General features: G+C 40.4%; 1 protein-coding gene across 1 annotated transcript; it reads left to right on the top strand.

The window, feature by feature from the left end:
- Positions 1-2474: 2474 nt before the first annotated feature.
- LOC104507975 (EF-hand domain-containing family member C2-like) lies at positions 2475-18761 on the top strand (the record flags this gene model as incomplete). The annotated part of the gene is made up of 6 exons (XM_010149429.1): positions 2475-2640; positions 3665-3807; positions 8936-9132; positions 12937-13070; positions 17874-18071; positions 18665-18761. Coding segments are annotated over 6 exons (935 nt in total), but the record flags the coding sequence as incomplete, so codon positions are not given.
- Between the last annotated feature and the right edge of the window lie 287 nt (positions 18762-19048).

Genomic DNA, 19048 nt, shown 5'->3' with positions numbered 1-19048 from the left:
TTGCGCGGCCGGCCATCTGCCCACGCGCCGACTCGGGTGGCACGAACGGTACGTGCAGGTTAGGTACCGTAGCCTGCTGCAAGCGTCTCGAGAGGCAGTTTCATCACTAACAGTCGTTAGAAAGTAGCGTTTTGGTGCGTCTCTGCTGCTGGAGGCAGAGAGTGCTTTGAAAATTTCTGAACGGACTTCCTTTTGCATGTGGTCTTCACCTTCGTACTTCTGAGTCACAGGAAGGGCACCTGTAGTTTTTACGGAGAAGAACATCGGCGTGGTTTGGCAAAAGCCCTTTTTGACCGATTCAGGTGCAGGAATTAGCTTTTTGAGTCATACTGTGTTCTTCTAAGAGGTAAAGGCCAAAGGAGGTCTCGTCGTGTTTTCAAGTTACAGAAACACTCAGACATCCAAATGCTTTCACAGAATCACTAAGGTTGGAACAGACCTATAAGATCATCCAGTCCAACCATCAACCCAACACTACCATGCCCAGTAGACCATGTCCTCAAGTGCCATCTCTATGCATCTGCCACTTTCTATACTGCTGTTAGGCAAGTCAGATTGTAAGAGAGTATGTTGCTTTGGTCTTCTGATGTAGCCATGTGTAAAACGTTTTTATCACAAACCAGTTCAGAAAATGTTCAGTCACAGCAGCTTTGTCATTCTTTGCACCAAAGCCTGTGCTACAGGTGTAGGTTATTCATCTTGCTTCAGTTCTGGGTAGAAAGGTAACTTTTAAAGAAAGCAACTTTATTTCATGGGATCCACTTTTACACACTGGTCACTTGTATCGCTCTGTCCCCTGGGCTGCAGTTTGTGATCCATCTTCCAGTTTGCCTCATGTGTTTGTCTTTCACCTACGGGGCCAGCCAGCTCTCCCTTCTTCAGGGCAGCATCTCCAGCCTTCCCAGGTGTGGAGGTGATGCCGCTCCCTGCAGGCAGTGCTGAGCCGGTTGGCTCGGCTCTGACCCTCTTCATGCACCCGCGTTGGTGCGGGAAGGGCTCTGTGGGCTGGGGGGAGGCAGCAAGCTGGGCTTGAGGCCACAGTGAACAAAGCCTAGCTGCAGCCTGGGCTGCCAAAAAAATCAAGTGAAGTGACTATCCTCTTTTGTTGCTTGTGAGAGCTCATCAAGGTCCTGTGTCACCTTTTGGGTCTGCCAGGGCAGGAAAGACATGGACCAGCCAGGGTGAGTTCAGGGGAGGCCCCAGGACAGTCAGGGCTGAGGAACACCCAGAGGGACAGGGCTTGCTCAGCTGGTGAATGGCCCTGAGCGGCCACCTGCACCCACCCACAGGGAGGTTGCTGAGACCAGCAGCCTGGCTTTTCACGGGGATACATGGCAGGAAGGCGTGAAACAACATGCGTAAGTGGAACCAAGAGGCTCAGAATTAGATATCAGGAAAAACTTTCCTCCTTGGAGCAGGCTTCCTGGGCAGGCTGTGCAGGCTCTGGGAGGTGTCAAGCCCTAACTGGACACAGCCCTGAGCAGCCTGGTCTGGCCTGGGGCTGACCCTGTCCTGAGCAGGAGGCCATGCTAGGGACTCCCGAGTTCCCATCCAGACTGACTTATCCTGTGTTCCTATGATTTATGTCTTCATTTGTCTCAGGTCTGCCCATTAATTTTCTCCTATATAGAAGTTACTTTTTTCCTCTCACCTTTTCCATTTCCATTTAACCAGCAGACTGTATGACTGTTTTATGTAACCCCACTGGCAGCTGGAAGCTGTGTTGCAGTGAAAGAGCACTGCAGGGAAGCAACAAGGCGCCAAATGGTACAGCAACATTTTCAGCAAGAAAGGAGTAAGGAGGGACCATAGGGCAGCAGAGCGTTTGGGAGCAACCCCTGTGTGTCTGTGCTGAGCCGGGAGAGCTCCTGCTGTGTACCTGGGATAGTCGGAACCATTGAACACTGTGAATAAAGACTTGAGACTGGGGAAAATGGGGAAAAACAAAGCTTGCGAAACTCTGGATAAAGTGAGATGTGGATTGAAGCTATTGGCTCAATGTACCAAATTCTTCTCTCAGATATATGATTTAAATAATGAATAAAATTTTATTTATGTATGTATTTATTTTCCTCTGGCAAAAAGCAGAGGGCAGGAAACTCATAAGCCAAGTATTTACTTAATCATGTTGCCTCAAAGGATAAAACTGAAAAATTAATTAGAATTGTTGATCTATTATTTTATTTCATTTTGAAACTATATTTGTCTTTCTTTTTGCCTGTGTAACTTAACAACATTTATCAAACATTTTAAGATTATAGATTAATTCCTGAAACGCTTGAAGCAACAATAATTTTGCTGTTGGCTTCTCTGGAGTCTTTATCTACCCTGTAACAGTAGGACAGATCCTGGTTTGATTTTGATCAGTTTTGTTACAGAAATAGGCTATTAAGTATTAGTAATGGAGGTTTAAATCCTTAGCAGAATGGCTTCTTCAGAACACTAATAAGTAAGTCTTGCTGTTTTTGTTGTAGAGGATTTCACCCCAGTTCCATATAAGGCTCCACCGCCTCCAAAACCAGAAAAGAAGTTTCCTCCTTACACTGGATTTGGTTCCGAAGAGGATTCTCTGTGCTCCTGTATGGGTCTGCTTCCTAAGCCTCCACAGAAAGATCTCAAGAAATTCATGCAGAAAGACAGGTATTTCAGTGGAAACTCATTCCAACTTTTTTAATTGTGTCTTTTTGTGAAGGTGATAAATATGAAGTAGGGATGTTGTGTTTTGCTGAAAAACAGCAGCTCATCTGACTTCTAAGGGACAGGTGCATGAGATGGGTTCCGTGACATGGTGCGCCAATGTTGTCCAAACTCAGCAAAATTTCTCTTTTGAGAAGGCAAATATCCTGACCCTCCCATCCCCTACCTCCTTCCCTTCTGCTGACTTCAGTGGGAGTTTGATGGAAGTCTTTGTCCAGGAATTAGTCAGGAATTTTATGTGCTTCAGCAGTCCAACACTTATTTCTTTTTCTGTTTGACTTTCTGGCATTTACTCTTTTAGTCTGCTGAGTTTCATGCAGTTTACTGTAGCAATATTAAAGCATTAACCCTTTACTTTCCACTATGAAATGGTTTGTCAGGCAGTGGTTGTTGAAGCCTAAGCAGAAAGGAGTCACATGCTAGAGATTCACCTGTAGAACCTCCATAAAAGAAGAAAAGTATTAGAAAGAGGCTTGGGAATGTATTGAAAATGCACATAGCGGTACTGTAAATCATTTAAAACACAATCACTTAACAAATATCCAACTAGTACGATCATCTGGTGGGCCTGATTTTGTGGAGATAATCCTAGTATGTATTGCTCTTCATAATGTGATTTGAAAATATACATACCTAAATGTGTTCTTCCTTTATAAATTTCCTGGAAAGACACTTGGAGCTTGATTTGCAACTGAATTTGAATACAAATTCATTCCAGACCTGTGGCAGAGAAGTAATTTTCCCCTGAAAATTATTCCTGTCTATCTGGCTGACTCTGGATGGTTCTGTTAATTTAGGCTGAAAATGTTCTTTTTTTGAAAAGTAGGGAACCTTATGCTGTTTCCCTTCTTAGTCCAGTAATAACACAAGTAAAGTATGTTACAAAACTCAGGAGAATGCATCTCTTAGTTATGAAAACTTTTCTTATACTCTCTTTTTTTTTCTTACCTCTTCTTTTGCCCCTTAGAAGGGGCATGGAAAGTAACATACTGCGCTTTCTTGCAAAACTCATCACAGATAGTCCTGTTGACAAGGATCGGAAATTCATTATTTCCTACTTCCTGAGTGATGACACCATTTCAGTTTTTGAACATACCCAGCGAAACACAGGTAAGATGTACTAATGTCTTGCCATCAGTCGCAGTTGCCCCGCTCATTTGATTAGAGTTACAGTAAACATTGTGGCCAGACCCAGCACTAGCAGAAGCAGGGATGTGGATTTTTAAATGCAATGGGAATTACATCAGGTTTACTGCATTATCCTACATAGCTGCATGTCATAGCAATTTACAGTCTTCATCACTCCGAATAACGTTGTTCATTGTATGACAGTACTTCACAATATCCTTTGAGAACTGGAAGTTTAATGCTTTAGAAATATTGGTGTATTTTAATTTGCAAATTTGGCCTTCAAGCATTGGCTTTTGTTGTGGATAATATGCAGGAATTGTATTATAATGAATGATAAGTAGAGACAGGAAATATAAGACATCAAGAATGAAAGAGCAAATCCTTTGTTTTGCCAGATTGTCTTATGGTGGTGTGAGATCTACTGTATAGCATCCATTATATAGAAGCAGCTCGTGAAAGCAAAACAGCTGTGATATTCTTTAACTTCCTTTATCATGTAGTGTTGAGCATATAAAAAGTGAAGACTGACCTATGCTGATGTCTACATGCTCACACGTGTGTGCGTGCATGTGTGTGTGCGTGTGTATAACACTGAACTGAATTTCATGAGCCAGACTACCAGTGTTTAAGTGACAAATGCTTTGTTATTTCTCAGTTGCTTGGTCACATGTAACCTATTTGGGAGCATGGCCACCCAATGTTGTCATGACCACAATTATTTTGACTACTGTTGTCTGTTGTAGGCTGCCCCCAACTGAGGATATGAAAGGTTTTGTGATTTCTGAGAACCTTTTTATTTCCTTGGAGTGTCTTGTGCACAGGTGAAAGGACACAGTACTGGGAAGGATGTCGCAAAGTCATTCTGTAGCTGAGAGAGATGGGGAAGCCTTGGCTAAGCATGAGAGATCAGTGTATTTCTGTGAAGCCCACAAAACGTCTGCAGCAACAGTTTCAGAGCAGTCAACATCCAGAAGTGTTCTGGCACTTCTTAATGTGTGCCACTGAAGGACAGACACTTAAAAGCTGCTGTCAGCCTCTGATAAAACCACAGAGAGAGAAAAAAAAAGCAGGAAGTCACATTCTGTCAAAGACAAGAGAAAAAGAATACTAGAAGGTTTCCTTAGTTACCATCTTGGTCTCTTGTGGAACCCCATGACTAGCTCTTTTGTTACTGCTTGAATTGCCCTGTGTCAGCTTCTTGGCACAGAGCACCTTAGGATGGTATTTCAGGTACACAGGGTGAATACTACCACTGCACAGTAGTGGTGGTCAGCTCACGGTGCGCAGCACTGACCTAATTTGGTACTCCCAGCTCACTGTCTAGAGCAAAGACTGTCCTAGGGAGCACTCTTCACTCTCCTCTGCTTCAGGCTCTGGTGGCAGCACTTGACTTTCTTTGGTCCAGTTATTTAGCTTACACTTAAGTATTCTTTATTCTTTACAGTTAAGTATTCACATCCATAAAAAAATGAAGGTGGGGTGAATACCTGTCTGTATTCCTAGAGAACTCTGGCTATGCCAGTGGTGCTGTTAAGCCCTTTTGAGTGCCCTGCACATGACTAGGTTTTTGGGAAGGCCTGAGCCATTTCAATGCAAAGAACTGCTAATGGAATCTCTGCTTGTATCCAACTCTATTAGGAACGCATAAAGAGGGACCTCAACCCTAACTGAAATACAAGCAATTTTCTGAGAAGTGTTTTCAGAATGTGTAGAACACCTGCCTAGGCTTCATGAGCATTCCCAGTTAGCCCTGCTCCACTGCAACATCAGGGTTTAGCACTGCTTGTGGCAACAGTGTCCTGCCATTGTCGTTTTACTTGTTTCCTGCCATCCAGGGACCTGTAATTTATGCAACTTCTTTTATTGCAGCTAGAGATACGTACACTTCTGTATGTGTTTATTATGTAATGCTGCTGTGAGACTCAAGAGGAGCTCAGTTCTCCACTAGTGAATGACATGTTTGACTGGCATTCTGTATGTCCAGAGGCATAAAGGATGCTAAGGGTACAGCTGCACTGTTAAATTAATGAAGTCCAGGGAGCATTTTGCATCTTTGATCCCAATCATATGTGTTGTCTGTTCGGTCACCCCTGGTTCTCTGTTGTACCATTCCAACTAGACAAGGCCGCAGAGAGCCTGGGACATCTCCCGGAGGGTGCTTAGCTCCAGGAAACCCTCCCACGAGACAGTAAGGCCAAGGCTGCACCAGGTTTGTCTTGCTCCGTCTTTGTCTGTCAACATTTTCCCAGGAGGTTTTGCACACTCAAAAATTCAGGTCCTGCCACACCCAGAGGCTGCAATACATAGCATTTTGTGCTGCAAAACAGCACTCTGTTGGCCTGCAGCACAGCCCTCACATACCTTCAAACATTTTGAACACACAACAATAATAGCTGTGTCTTAAGACCCCAGATTTATCATACAGCACCCAGAGCAGAACCAGTGCCACACACTGTGCAGTGCAGATGTGGTCGGTTGGTCAGGCTCTCAGCAGCATGGGTGCCAGGCCAGAGATTGCTTAGCCACTTCCTTTTATTTTGGAAGGAGAATACATGCTGGGATTGCGGCTGGGAGCCTATTGAACATTGCTAGTCAAACAAAATGTGGAACAATAAATGGGCAAGTTTGCATACCAACAATAACAAATACTTTAAGTCGTGTATGAAAGGCAAGTATCTGTAAATGGGTTTTTAACTTCTCTGGGATCTTAAAGTGGATGGAGTAGCTGACTTTCAGAGTCGACAGAAAGGGGAAGTGGAAGGGTGTAGCTAAGAACTGACCATGGGAGAGTTTAGTGGGAAGAGTCTTGAAGAGGCAGGGGGCAGTGGGGTGGGAGGAGGTAGAGCAGGAGTTGGAAAGAAGCCTGGTATTGCAGAAGTTTCTTTGTTCCCACCTTCTCTTCTCCTCTTCTCTTCTCTTCTCTTCTCTCCTCTCCTCTCCTCTCTTCTCTTCTCTTCTCTTCTCTTCTCTTCTCTTCTCTTCTCTTCTCTTCTCTTCTCTTCTCTTCTCTTCTCTTCTCTTCTCTTCTCTTCTCTTCTCTCTTTTCTTCGACGTTAAGAATGACAAGGCTTTGCAGAGGTTAGCTAAAAGCAGCTAGGAAAAAGGAGTAAGGCCTGCAAAATGGGAGCAAGAGAGCATTCATGTGTGAGAAGGAAAAGTGTTGAAGTGGATGGGGTGGGAGAAGAGTAAGGTTGAGCACATCCTAGAGGGGAGTAAATGCCTCCCAAAGGATCAACTTGACCATCCCTTTTGTGTACAGGTTCGAAGGGGTATTTTTGCCTTTTTATTGCTATGAATTGGTAGAAATCGGCAAGAAAAATATTTCAGATCTCATTCCTAAGATAGAAGTAATAAAGTTGTTCTTTCTTTTCTTAGTCCAGCAACCTGAAGGTCGACTTCACGCTATTAGTACCACTCTGAAACTGCATTAGAAATGCACAGGGCTGGACATCTTGAAGCACTTGTTGAGATGGGGTCAAAGCATGAGAACTTTGGCTCCCCATGTAGGAGATCACAAGTCTTTTTTAGTCAGTGTAAGACCAAGCCAACAGCTGTACAAACACCTGCAAAGTCTGATCTGATCTTAATGGAAGAAGGTCTTTGGTTGTGGTGTTTATTTTGTGCTTTCAGCCTGGCTTTTGTAGATTTCCATCAAAATTTCTCATCAAGTTTCAGTGTAAAATCTCTAACCTAATGAGGTATTTTTGGTTGTTTTTCTTTATACCATGTGAAATGTACTCACTTGTAACATTTAAGAAACAATTATGGGAGGTATTAAGGTAGGTTTGCAGTCTGAGTGCACAGTTACAAGGCAATACAGAGACAAGAGTGAAGTTCCAATCTTACAGGGACCAGTTCTGTTTAAATATTACAGAGAGGTTTCAGGATTATATAACTTAAAAATTTCGTATTTGTTTTAATAGCTAGGTGAAAAAGAATGTGTTAAGATTAGAGTTACATTAGCTATTTGAATAGCTTTTTTTATTCAAGCTGGACCTGATCATTGCCGTAGTGTATTTTTTGTCTTTTGCTTTTATGGTGCTAGCAAAGCAATTAAGACAGACGTCTGATCCAAACTCTGGTTTAATAAGTAGTTTGGGTTTCACATTAATTTATAATTTTGACTATAAAGTGCATTTTATTACACTGTTCATCAGCCTTTTATTGGACTTGCATCACTACTAATATGTAAGACATCATTAAACATTAATACAGTATGCTTTTTGGCTTGGAAGCTCAAATATAAACAGGAAACAAACCCCAGGCACCCTATAGTTATTGTAGGGCACATATCCTGATGAAACTTAACATCCGACAGGCGATCTTCTGGAAGGCTGGGTACATGCAATGCAGTCTTGTGGTGCACCAGAAGATACTACTGGAAAGCAAACTGTTCCTTTTAGTATCTCACAGACCCTTGAGTACCGCATACGGTTTCCAGTGGTGCAAATAAAATCATTAGAATGTGAAAACAAATAATGTGAAAAGAAATAATGTGACATAGCCAGCTCACAAGGAAATAACAGCTTGCAGTTAAATTGCATTGGCATAAGAGTATGTGAAAGATAGTGTCATGTCACCCTTACTTTTCTTTTTCCATTTGAAAGCCCTTAAAAAGAAATTAGAATTCCAGTGCACCAGAATTCATGATCTTCGTAGGCCTGTGTTACCCGAATTTTTTAATTCCCTTTTGCTTTAACAGTTCAAGGATAATTGCCTGTATCTTACATTTTGAAATCTTACATTTCTCAAGGGTCAGTCCGAAGGCTGGTGACAGGGTTATGGGAAAAGATTTGAAGAGGCACATTTCTGTCCCATTTTAAATAGAAGAAAAAAAGGGAAGGTGTTTGGCAGGCATTCAAATGAGACATGTCATAGAATATGCACAATGTAACTGTTGCTGTGGACACTGGCAGAGACAGTTCTTTTAGCAATGAGAGGAGGGGGAGAGTATATTATGAGACAGCAAACTCAAGGATAAAAACTAATATTTAAACACAAACCAGCTGGCTTGGGGTGTCTTTTGGGTTTTCTTTTTTTTTGTGGGGGGGGAATGTGTGTTCCCAAGTAAAGACAAAATTAATTATTTACAATTCTATTCCTATAGGGTTACTTGGTGGGAAGTTCTTGGAAAGAGGCCGCATTAAGAAGCCTGGGCAGGAGCTCTTTAAGAGTGAGCCATCTGAATACTTCACGGCTCAGAATCTGTTTGTAGGAGCCAGAGTTTGTTTCCATGGTCACAACTTTCTTTTGGTGGATGCTGATGAGTACACGTTCAACTACATGGAGAAGCATGCAAATGAGGTGAAGCAGGCTTTTGTTGTTTTCTCCTTTCTTTAAGGACTGTACCATATCTATATATTTTTCAGATATATAATAATTTCAGATACATAAATATATATTCAGATATATAAATAATTTCAGAATTATTTATACCTAGTTTTTTCACCCAAAGTTCGCAGCCCAGTGCTGTCTGTCTAGCAGTGGATTTAGGAGATGTTAGCTAGGCAGTGCGTGCAAGCCTGGCGACTCTTTACTGTCCATTCGCCTTCTACTCTCTCAGCATCCACTCTTACTGCATTAGGGGTATATCCCTGCCTATTACTTTGTGAGACTGTTTAGGGTCCTCTTGTCCCTGAATTAACCTAACCCTTATTGAACCTACAGATACTGTCTGCTTCCAGAGCTTAAGTGGCAGCAAGTTGAAAAGTTCATTGGCTAAAAAGTTTAAAAAAAAAAAAAAAAAAAAAAAAAATTAAGTATCTTTTATCTGTTTTAAACCAACTTCCAATTAGTCTCAATGCCACTTCTAATGTTTTGGGGTTTGATGAGGATCCCCATTTACCTTATGCACCACCTTCATAATTTTGTAAATCTCAGACATTCTTCTTCCTGACCCCGGTCCTATCCAGTTATGAGTCTCACACTTTTCAGCCTGTCCTTGCAAGCCAACTGTGAGATGTTGAGAGTGGATGTGAGATACGGAGACAGTGCACAGTACTCTAGATGTGGTCACATCCAATTTAGAATCTTGCTGGTGAGGCTATTTTACCCCTTGATTTGATTTTTTTGGGTTCATATGTATTTATATGCCAAAGCATCTCCTTTGTAATATTAGAAATTCATACCACAGTCAGGAATTCAGGCTTACAGTTTGTACCAAGTTTCAGCATCTTTTGGTGTTGCGTTTAGAGGAGGACAACAAGAAATAGCTGGGGTGCCTCTGATGATGTGTACTTTATGCTACTGGTCATTGTAGAAATGGGTGGTAAGGAAGCCCTCATTCACCAAAGCCGGAAGTGTATCCGATAGGAGGACACATTCTTCATCCCATTCTTTGTCAATTAACGTGGCGTTGGCATCACCTGCCTTCCCTGGAATAACGAGGAAGGTCTGCAGAATGCTTCTTGATATAAAATGCTACAAGTAGTAAATCCTTTAAGCAGTAAAAACCAAAGCTGTATACATTATGTTTCCTTACTGCTGGACTGTTTCTCCTTCCAAAATGCAGAGCGCATCATTAGGTTGTAAGTGTTCTTTGAAACTGCTGTTTGCATTGATTATCTTGGATCAAACAGATGAGATCTTCGTTTTCCAGGCAGAATGATTGTGTGTTATCAAAAGAAAATCTCCAAAATGGGAAGAAGCAACACTAAAAATACTTCTTCAAAGTGAATTTTGAAATGTTCTTTGCACAGTTAAGATTTTAAAACAGCTGGTAGAAAAAAAGGTTTATTGCCCCAGTGATGGATGCTTTATTCACATCCTTTGGATAGAGTTCCAGAAGCAAGGACACACCTGGTTTGCCTCCGTTCATCGGGGGATTGCGTATTCAAATCACAAGAACTTCAGCAGTTACTGGAGAAGAGCAGGGCTGGAAAGTAGTTTGAAGAAGGGGAAACTATTTTAAGATGACTGTTTGTCAGTTATGTCTAAAATTAAAAAGGAAATAATTTTCCTTCTGAATAGACAGAGGTTTCCTTTCAGCAGAACACATCAGTACAGTTTCTGAAAGCTGGTGAAAGAAATCCAGATGGAATGTTCTTCTGGAAAATGACATTTTGACCACATTTCCATAGGCACATGTTGATTTAGACAAAATACTGATTGGTGATCATAGTGCAGGTGGGAACTGATTTTGCTGTCACTGAAACAATTGTTTGACACTGTATGAGATATTTAGAAAGTTTTAATTTTCTGTTTCAAAGTTGTATTTATTGTATTGTTTTTAAGTTACAGGGAAAGAAAAATCATTGAGTCTTGTCATTTTGATTGCCACCTGAACTCAAAGTAACTTTAAGAATCTAATTCTCAAAGCTTTTAGTTTCTTTTCCAATATAAAGAAAAAAGATTTATTTAGGAAGTTTAAATTTGCTTGCAAAGCAGAACTTGTGTGTTGTGCACCGTCCTACCTGTGTTATCCAGGTTTGAGGAGGACTCTTTCAAAGAAGGCATCACTGTGCCTCCTTGGAAATGAATTCGTAATCTCTGAAACAGTCTCAGTTTTTCAAAATTTGTAGTCTTCTGCAGTGTAAACATGGAGGTTGATTTTACTTCCACTGAGCTAATCATAATAACCTTGGAGTTCAGCAAGACAATCAAATCGAACTAGATTGTGACTGCTAGCATGTCAGCAATTACATGAGCAGGGGGGAAAGTGGGTAAGGAGTTACTGCCTTGGTGCTTGGATACTTGATGTCTATGTAAGTGTTTGGAATGGGTGGTTTAGAAAAAAGATGTAAAAATAGCTGCTTTGATAATGTAGAGAGGGCAGGTTTTTAGACAGACAGAACACTTCATCCATCTTTAAATGTTCTGCTGATTGATTCCCTCTGCCCAGTCTTTTCTCAGTCTCTGTTCCTTGCTTTTTCAGCAGAAAGCTGTGTGCTTATGGCCCGAGCAATAACAGCTCGGGAAGGTGGCTGAAAATGTTGCTGTCTCTGAAACTGTTTGATTGCTGGTCCAGCTGCCCTACACCACTGCCTTGCGCGGCATTGCGTGCCAAGATGTACCTGGAGCAGTTTTGGTGTATGCAGCAACCGTTTTCTCTAAATCTGAGCATGTTACCTGCTACCACTGATTATCTGTTAAACTTGGATCACTTTATACTGCTCTAGCAGCGCCATAGGGACTTTAAATATCCTCTCCTAGATCCCTTTGAGCTGACACAGTGCTGTAGACAGACTTCAGCGTAATTGAGAGTGAGGCCCAATCTCTGTTGGGCTTAGGTCTCTGATATCAGTCACACCAAATTCCAAATAGTTGATAGTTAAAACATCATTGCTTACTGGAAGAAATGAGAGAAACCTATTTTTGGACAGTTCATTGCGCTTTTAAAGTTAGGTAGAGCATGATAGTTGTATGGGCATGTCAGATATTCATGCTTGGACTCGTCCACTATTTAATGACTAAATAAATAGACGTTTTATGTTAAAATGAGTATAACAGATACATTTTTGGTAGAGCTCTAACACAACAGTCTGAATGTTGGGTGGAAACTTAAGTGCTTCAGTTCTGTTCACCTAAATTTAATTTTATTTTAATTGCCTGTATTTAGAATAAATAAGTGTTCTTCTTGAAACAGGAAAGGTTGATTCCTAACAAATTTCCAGTCTGCTAATTCTGAGTATGTAAAAAAACATACTCAATCTAATATGAATATCTCTTCAATGGTTCATCAGAGCTAAGGGTGAAAAGATTAGTTTTAACATAGCAAAGTTTATTAATAGAGTATTAAGTGAGATGTACCAACATAAAATGGAGACTAAGTTATTAGATCTGTACTTTTAAGTGTTTCTTCTTCTGCTTTAACAATTCAATGTTTGAAGCAAAATTGGATGTCCTTTTATGTAGCTGGAATAAGCTTTTAGAGAGTGCATGATTTTTGTTTAATATTTGATTTTCTCCGTAGGAGGCAATTTTTTCCAGTAGCAAGCTTCCCCCTGAACTTAACACATTGCTGATTCATGCATTTGAAGTGAGACAGTGATAATAATAATACTTAGCAGTGGAACGTTGCCCTGCATCTTGACAACACTGGCTGGTACATGCATAGTTGGTTGCATAATCCCTTTCTCTCTGATCTATGTCTTGCTTTCCTTTGTTAAGTTCTCCGTGGCTGATATTGGTGTCATCCTCAAGAAACTGAAGGACATAGCAGAACCTCGCTCCCAAGAAATCAGACAGGTGTTTGCAGCCACTGACCCTGAGCACACCAAGGAGATTGAGTATGAACCTTTCAGGTAAGACAGTGGATTTTGTATTTTAATGTTTAATAAAGGCATGTTCCCTAAAAATGTATAGAGCATGACTGTTTCTTGATGCTTTCCGCATGTGTTAGCTGACAAATGTGATACATTTGTTTTGCATTTACTTGGAGACTGTATGTGAAAAAGGGAGCGAATCCATGGCCCAGAATAAAAGAGAAATGCAGTAGTTTCAAGTAAGCTGAAAAGCACAACTAAAATCTGTCTACTTTTTATGGAGCTGGCACAAAGTGTTAGGAAGAAGGGCAAGTCAGCAGTAATATAGACACTGAAGGATGAAGAAAAGCCCATCCTGAGTCAAACAAATGAATTAGTAGTTTTGAAATTCAAGAAGGAATGTTTGAGCTGGCCTCCTGAAAATTATGTTATTTGGGTTTTGAATCATTGATGAAGAAGAGAGTCTTTGCAGAACCATGGTGTATTGAAATTATAGGATGCAGCGATAAGCATCTTTAAAAAAGACTGGAAAGCAGTAGTGAGAGCTTTTTTTTTTCAGCAGGAGACAGGGTGAGTAGATACCTGGATTCTGGCAATAATCCAGATACGACAATGGGAAAATGTGTAGGAAATCATCTTCAGATGCAAGCTGGTTTCCATTTGTCCCACAGCCAGAAGACCTGAGTGTATGGACTCTGTTGGGTGCTGGTGAGGTTAATGATGTGGAACAGGGGAGGAGATTTTACCTAGAAGCATTTTGGTTTTCAAAGTGGTAACGTACTATGAATTTAAGAATGGTCCTAGTAACTAAAGCATGTAAGTAGATGTATATTGTGTGGAATGTCATCGCTATGGGAATGTTAACTGAGGCAGGAATTCTTTCTGAAGTATCTCAGAAGATATATAGATCAGCTGAAGGTTCTTCCAGCAACTCAAAGTGAAAGTAGTGATAAATGCAGACAAGCTGGTATTCAGAAATTAAAAATAAGTGCTTAAAAGGTAGGATTCACACTGAGAGAGGCCACAGTTATGGAGAGTTTTTGGTAAAAATATTTCTAGACTGAGGTGTTCCACTCAGCAGAAGCAACTTCTGAACTGTAACTGCAGTAAGGAGGACAATGTTATTACTAGAGTAAGAAGTGGAAGAAATTGAAAGTTAATGTGTATCTGGAGAAACTTTGTAGCCCTTGGAAAGGGAGTTTAATTTATATGCACAACAACTGTTTAAAATAAAATAATTATGGTTTTGCTTCAATTTATGAAATAGTAATCTGCGAAACTGTCTTCTTACATGCACTAAGAGTAGGTCAGTGTTGCGGAACGTTTGGGTGACGATATTGGCAGAGCACACTTTTAAGGGGGCTGTTTGTGCTTTTAAACAGCAGGGAAAGGTTTTCATTTTATCAAGAAGAGGCTTAGTTGAATGTGAATTTAATTACAGTCACACTCTGTGCAGTTGTGAACTGCCCAGCTGTTTAATTTAGGCTACTGCTCTTCTGTGGCACAGAGTAAGGTACGTCTAGTTACATGGTATTGAGGGACTCGGTTTCAGCAACAAAAATGCCGTAGCCCTCGCCATGAGTAATAAGGAAAGCAGGGGAATCCATCTAATACTGTTTCTGTGGCCTCAGTGCTCACCTGGACCTGTCTGAGCACGTACTAATGGTCTGCATCTCTCCTGGGTGGGACCGCAGGGGGTCTAACAAGAAGTGCTCACACTGCCAGAGGAAGGATTTGTCTCTAAGCAACATTTAACTTGTGTGCTTTATAGTGATAGTAGATTTTGATTCTGTTCATTCATATTATATCCAGTAATCTAAAGGCCTCTTCTTTTTATTATCCATCTATCGTATTTTAGAACGAAACATTTTTAATGATGATGACGAGAGCACTTCTTCACATCTATGAAAATTCAAAGATATTTTTCTGTGGATAGAACTTGTATTTTTCTTTGTTTTGTATTTTCTTCTGTATATCACTGTTTGTTTTTAATCTGTTGTGGCATTTCATGAGTGTAACTAACGACAAATGGTATTTTTAGTAGCAGCAATTATCTATGTGACAGCTTCACCCAGCATGATAATCCTCTTATCTTAAATACAGCTAAAGCTTTACTGTGCTCTGAATCTGGCTGTCATATTTCTTCCTTTCTACCTGTGTAATTTTATATGAGCTGCACTTAAAAATACACCTGTAAGTGTGATTTAGTGAAGCAGAATTGTAATTATACCATTTACTTTAACTACTTTCAGAACCCAGATCTACAGCACAACATCCAGGAGATAAATACATGGTGTACAGTGAAGCTATCCCCTAAGCTATTCTTAACACTATTGAAAGCTTTGTTAAAAGGAGAAGAAAAAAATTACTAAAACTTAGATGCCTGTGCATCACATGATCCTATCCAGACTGCTTTTTCTCATAAGCTACTGGCAAGACTGTTCGCTGTTAGAGACAAAGAACCATGTGGGTTTCACAGAGATGCCTATCTTCAATTCAGCTTGAGAAACAGCTCTCTTAAGCAGTTAATTATTATTTCTTTCTCTACCAAATTCAGATTGCAATCTGTCTTATTCTTCTAGAACAACACCACCACCCAAAAAAAAAAAAAAAAAGTAAAAAGATAACTAAGCTGTGGGAACAATTGTTGTAGCTTGTTTCTTTTTGTCAGGAAAAGTTTAGATGTAATTCTATCTGTGAATAGAATCTTGGGTCTCACTCATTAGTCCGTAGCAATCTCTAGAATATTCCTTAATTCCCAAACAAGACAATAATTTTATCTGGATGTTTTGGTGACTTGACTGGCTTGAGAAAAGACCCATAAAACCCTGACACTGGAAAAAATCTGTGCCATGTGTGGAAATCCAGTCTGTGGAAATATTCAGATGGGTGATGCTACCTACATGCTTTCAGCTTGCCAGCCCAAGCATTTCAAGTGCCAGGCTTATCAGGCAGTATTGTCCTCCCTTTGTCTTTGCAGTAATATTACTGCAGGCTTCAGGAAAGGGGCTCCAGTTTTGGCTGGGTCTCTGAATGCTGCTATATTATAAATGATAATACTCAGTAAATGGAATAATAATGCTGACAAGATAATGATAATATTAATAAATGGACCAAGTTTTGGTCATTGAGTTTGCATAATCTCAAATAAGGTTTGCTATTGTCAACAGCTTGTCTTCTCCTTATATTTATATCCCGCCACTGCAAATTAAGCATTTTACTGATTAATATGAAGAAAGCAGCAGTTGAAACAAAGTAGACACTACACACTGTTCAGCATTCTTTTTTGAATAGCTCTGTAAATGCAGTCATATTCTATGAAGAGATATCTCCATTTGAACAAGACTGTACAAGCCTCCGAGGGGAAGCAAGTGAAAAATTGTTCATAAAATCCTGCAAGTTGGAAGGCTACAAAGTTTTTGTCCTTCCAGTTCAGATGTGGATGTTGAGACTCATTATCAGATCAATTCAATAATTTACCTATTCTCCAGCGAGAAGTTTGTCTTGTGTCAGAACTTTGTGCATCACTAATGTCTTCCAATTGTTTTCAAAGATCGGTGTATAATCAACAGTGATGCAGTACCCCCACGGGTGCCAGAGGGTACAGCTCTAATTGCATCAGCAATTATGGTGAAGTTTATTCTTAATGCAGTTTATCCAGAAGTATTAAATATAGTTAATAATAATTGGGACACATAGGCCCGTGTTGATGCTTGCTGTTAAAAATCCTGTTGAACTGCGAGTTCAACAGGGACAGGTGTTTGGGTTCATAATACCAACATATAGTTACACTAAGCCAGGTTTGACAAGAGGCCTTGTAACAGCTGAAGTAACCTACAATTGAGACAATTTTTTTTCCAGGAGAGCAGGAAGCCTCCTAGTTTTCCTTGCGTACCTCACTACTGGTGGTTTTCTTCCCTTACATTGTGTCAACATCCAGGACATAGGAATAACTCTGTAGTCATTGAAGGCAACAAAACCCCTAATACAAAGGCAACGTAGTCTTTATAATTAGTCCTTCTCCTCCCCTCCACCAGTGATATAAAGCAGAGGGAAATTGCACTGAACTCTAATTAGTAGACCTGGTTCTTAAGCTCCAAAGCTTGTGTCCATTTGCTGCTATACTGCCAGTGCCCTCAGGAGCTTAGCCGGAAAACACTCCAGCTGTTTTACCAGCGACAAATTCTTGATATTAACAGGAATGACTAGTCATTCAGTGCCAGCACTGGCCCATCAGATGGATCTCAGGAACATTTCTTCTTCCTTGGGCTGGGCTGATTTGTCTGACAAGCACAAGCAATCTTGGGAGAGTGCATCTCAGACTCTTTCCTGAATGAGATCTGATTCTCTGCTGACAGTGTCCAAGCACGAACTGGTCTTACTACTGCCTCCTGTCTTTCAATCTTGCCAGGAGGGCTTGTGATTACAATTCGAGTGTAATTTTCTGCTCTCTCTTTGACCAATTTCTGTTTCCCTTCCCCCAGCTTTTCCCTGAAAGCTACCCAGCAGGCCCAGCTTTCACAATGCTGCCAATATTCCTTGCCAATATGGCATCTCCGGTAAAAGACTTCAGTCATGATTATTATGTAATTTTGTATGTGTAGCCAACTATGAGCAAATGTGGGCATCCTGTAAAAGTTTAAGGGTTCAGGTAATTTCCATTATATCTCCTTGAACAGATCTGGATTACAAATTTAAGTAGATACATTCTTTAAAGATCTAAGTACAGCATTTGGTAATGAGTGCATTTTAATGCTTCTTTTCCCTCTGAAATTTAGTGGTTATTAACTCTTTTTAACTCCTTTACTTAAAACTTATGTAGGCTGTTGTCTTTGTGTACAGAAATTCGATAATCAGTATCACGGATGGAGCGTTTTCAGATCATGAAATTATGACTCTGGGGCGCTATTACAGTGTGAGAGATGAACATGAAATGGACCATCACTTCCTCCTTGCAGTGGCTCAAGAAAAACTGAAGAAAAATAGCTTTGAGAATTTTGAACAACTGTCTGCGGTGCTTACATACAATGACCGTGAAAAGTAAGCTTCCTCTGTTTATCCTAAGCTGTTATTTGGGAAGCTCTGCTTGTAAACCTACCCACTTTCTGTTTGTTGCTGAGCAAATGGTGTATCGTGGCCAAAGAATATTATTTGTAATGTTACATCTCTTTCAGCACTTGACAGTAGACCAGAAAAGGATAGCCTTTTTGACTTTTCTTCCTTTTGTTTGTGCACTTTTTATTAGAGCTGCTGTTGTGAACGTTCTGTGACATAACCAGATGCCCATTCACAGGCAAAACATAGTATTTTAAATCAAAGAGGAAGAACAGTGATATAAGGGAAAAAAGAAAGGATTTGTAGCTGAATCTTCTTATGACTCATTTGCCCTTTTTGTTCTCTGATGTCACAGATAAAGAACCAGAGAAAATCACTAGGGACCTCAGTGTGTGGGAGACAGGCCACCATGTGCACTTCAAGATTCTCAGCTTTGTAATAGTAAAATTTCTTAAAACCTTGTTTTCTTTACCTCTACCCCAGTATTCCTCACATGTTTTCCTCTTCACAGCAACAATCACTTGAAGTAAATCTGGAAAACACCTAATGTATTCTTCTCCTCCTCTCTTTCTGTGTAGGCGTGGAGTGCTGCCCCATGAGATCTGTAGGACTATTTGCAAGTCCTTCAAGTTGCCAGTGGCTGATGATGATCTGCATGCTTTACTGACCATGTAAGTTAATGGCAGATAGTATGGCCTGCATGCATGGCTGCACATCAGTGCTAAATATCTGCTGCAGACAGAATACTTAAGAATTTGTCATTTATACAGTATGAATAATTTCATGATGCAGATTTTGTCCCTGTACACGTGGACTTTCCTGTTTACAAGATATTTATAATCAGCTAAGGTGTATCCGTCTTAGCATCTTTTTTTCATTGCCTGGCATGGTACATCATCTGGGCTTTGCCAGAATTCTATGAAATTAGTCTTATGGGAATCAGCTGCTGATGCTTATCATTA

Source organism: Eurypyga helias, unplaced genomic scaffold, assembly GCF_000690775.1.
Source record: "Eurypyga helias isolate BGI_N326 unplaced genomic scaffold, ASM69077v1 scaffold25133, whole genome shotgun sequence".
Taxonomy (NCBI): domain Eukaryota; kingdom Metazoa; phylum Chordata; class Aves; order Eurypygiformes; family Eurypygidae; genus Eurypyga; species Eurypyga helias.
Note: the sequence above shows the minus strand (reverse complement) of the source record. Positions and strands in the feature narration are given on the sequence as shown.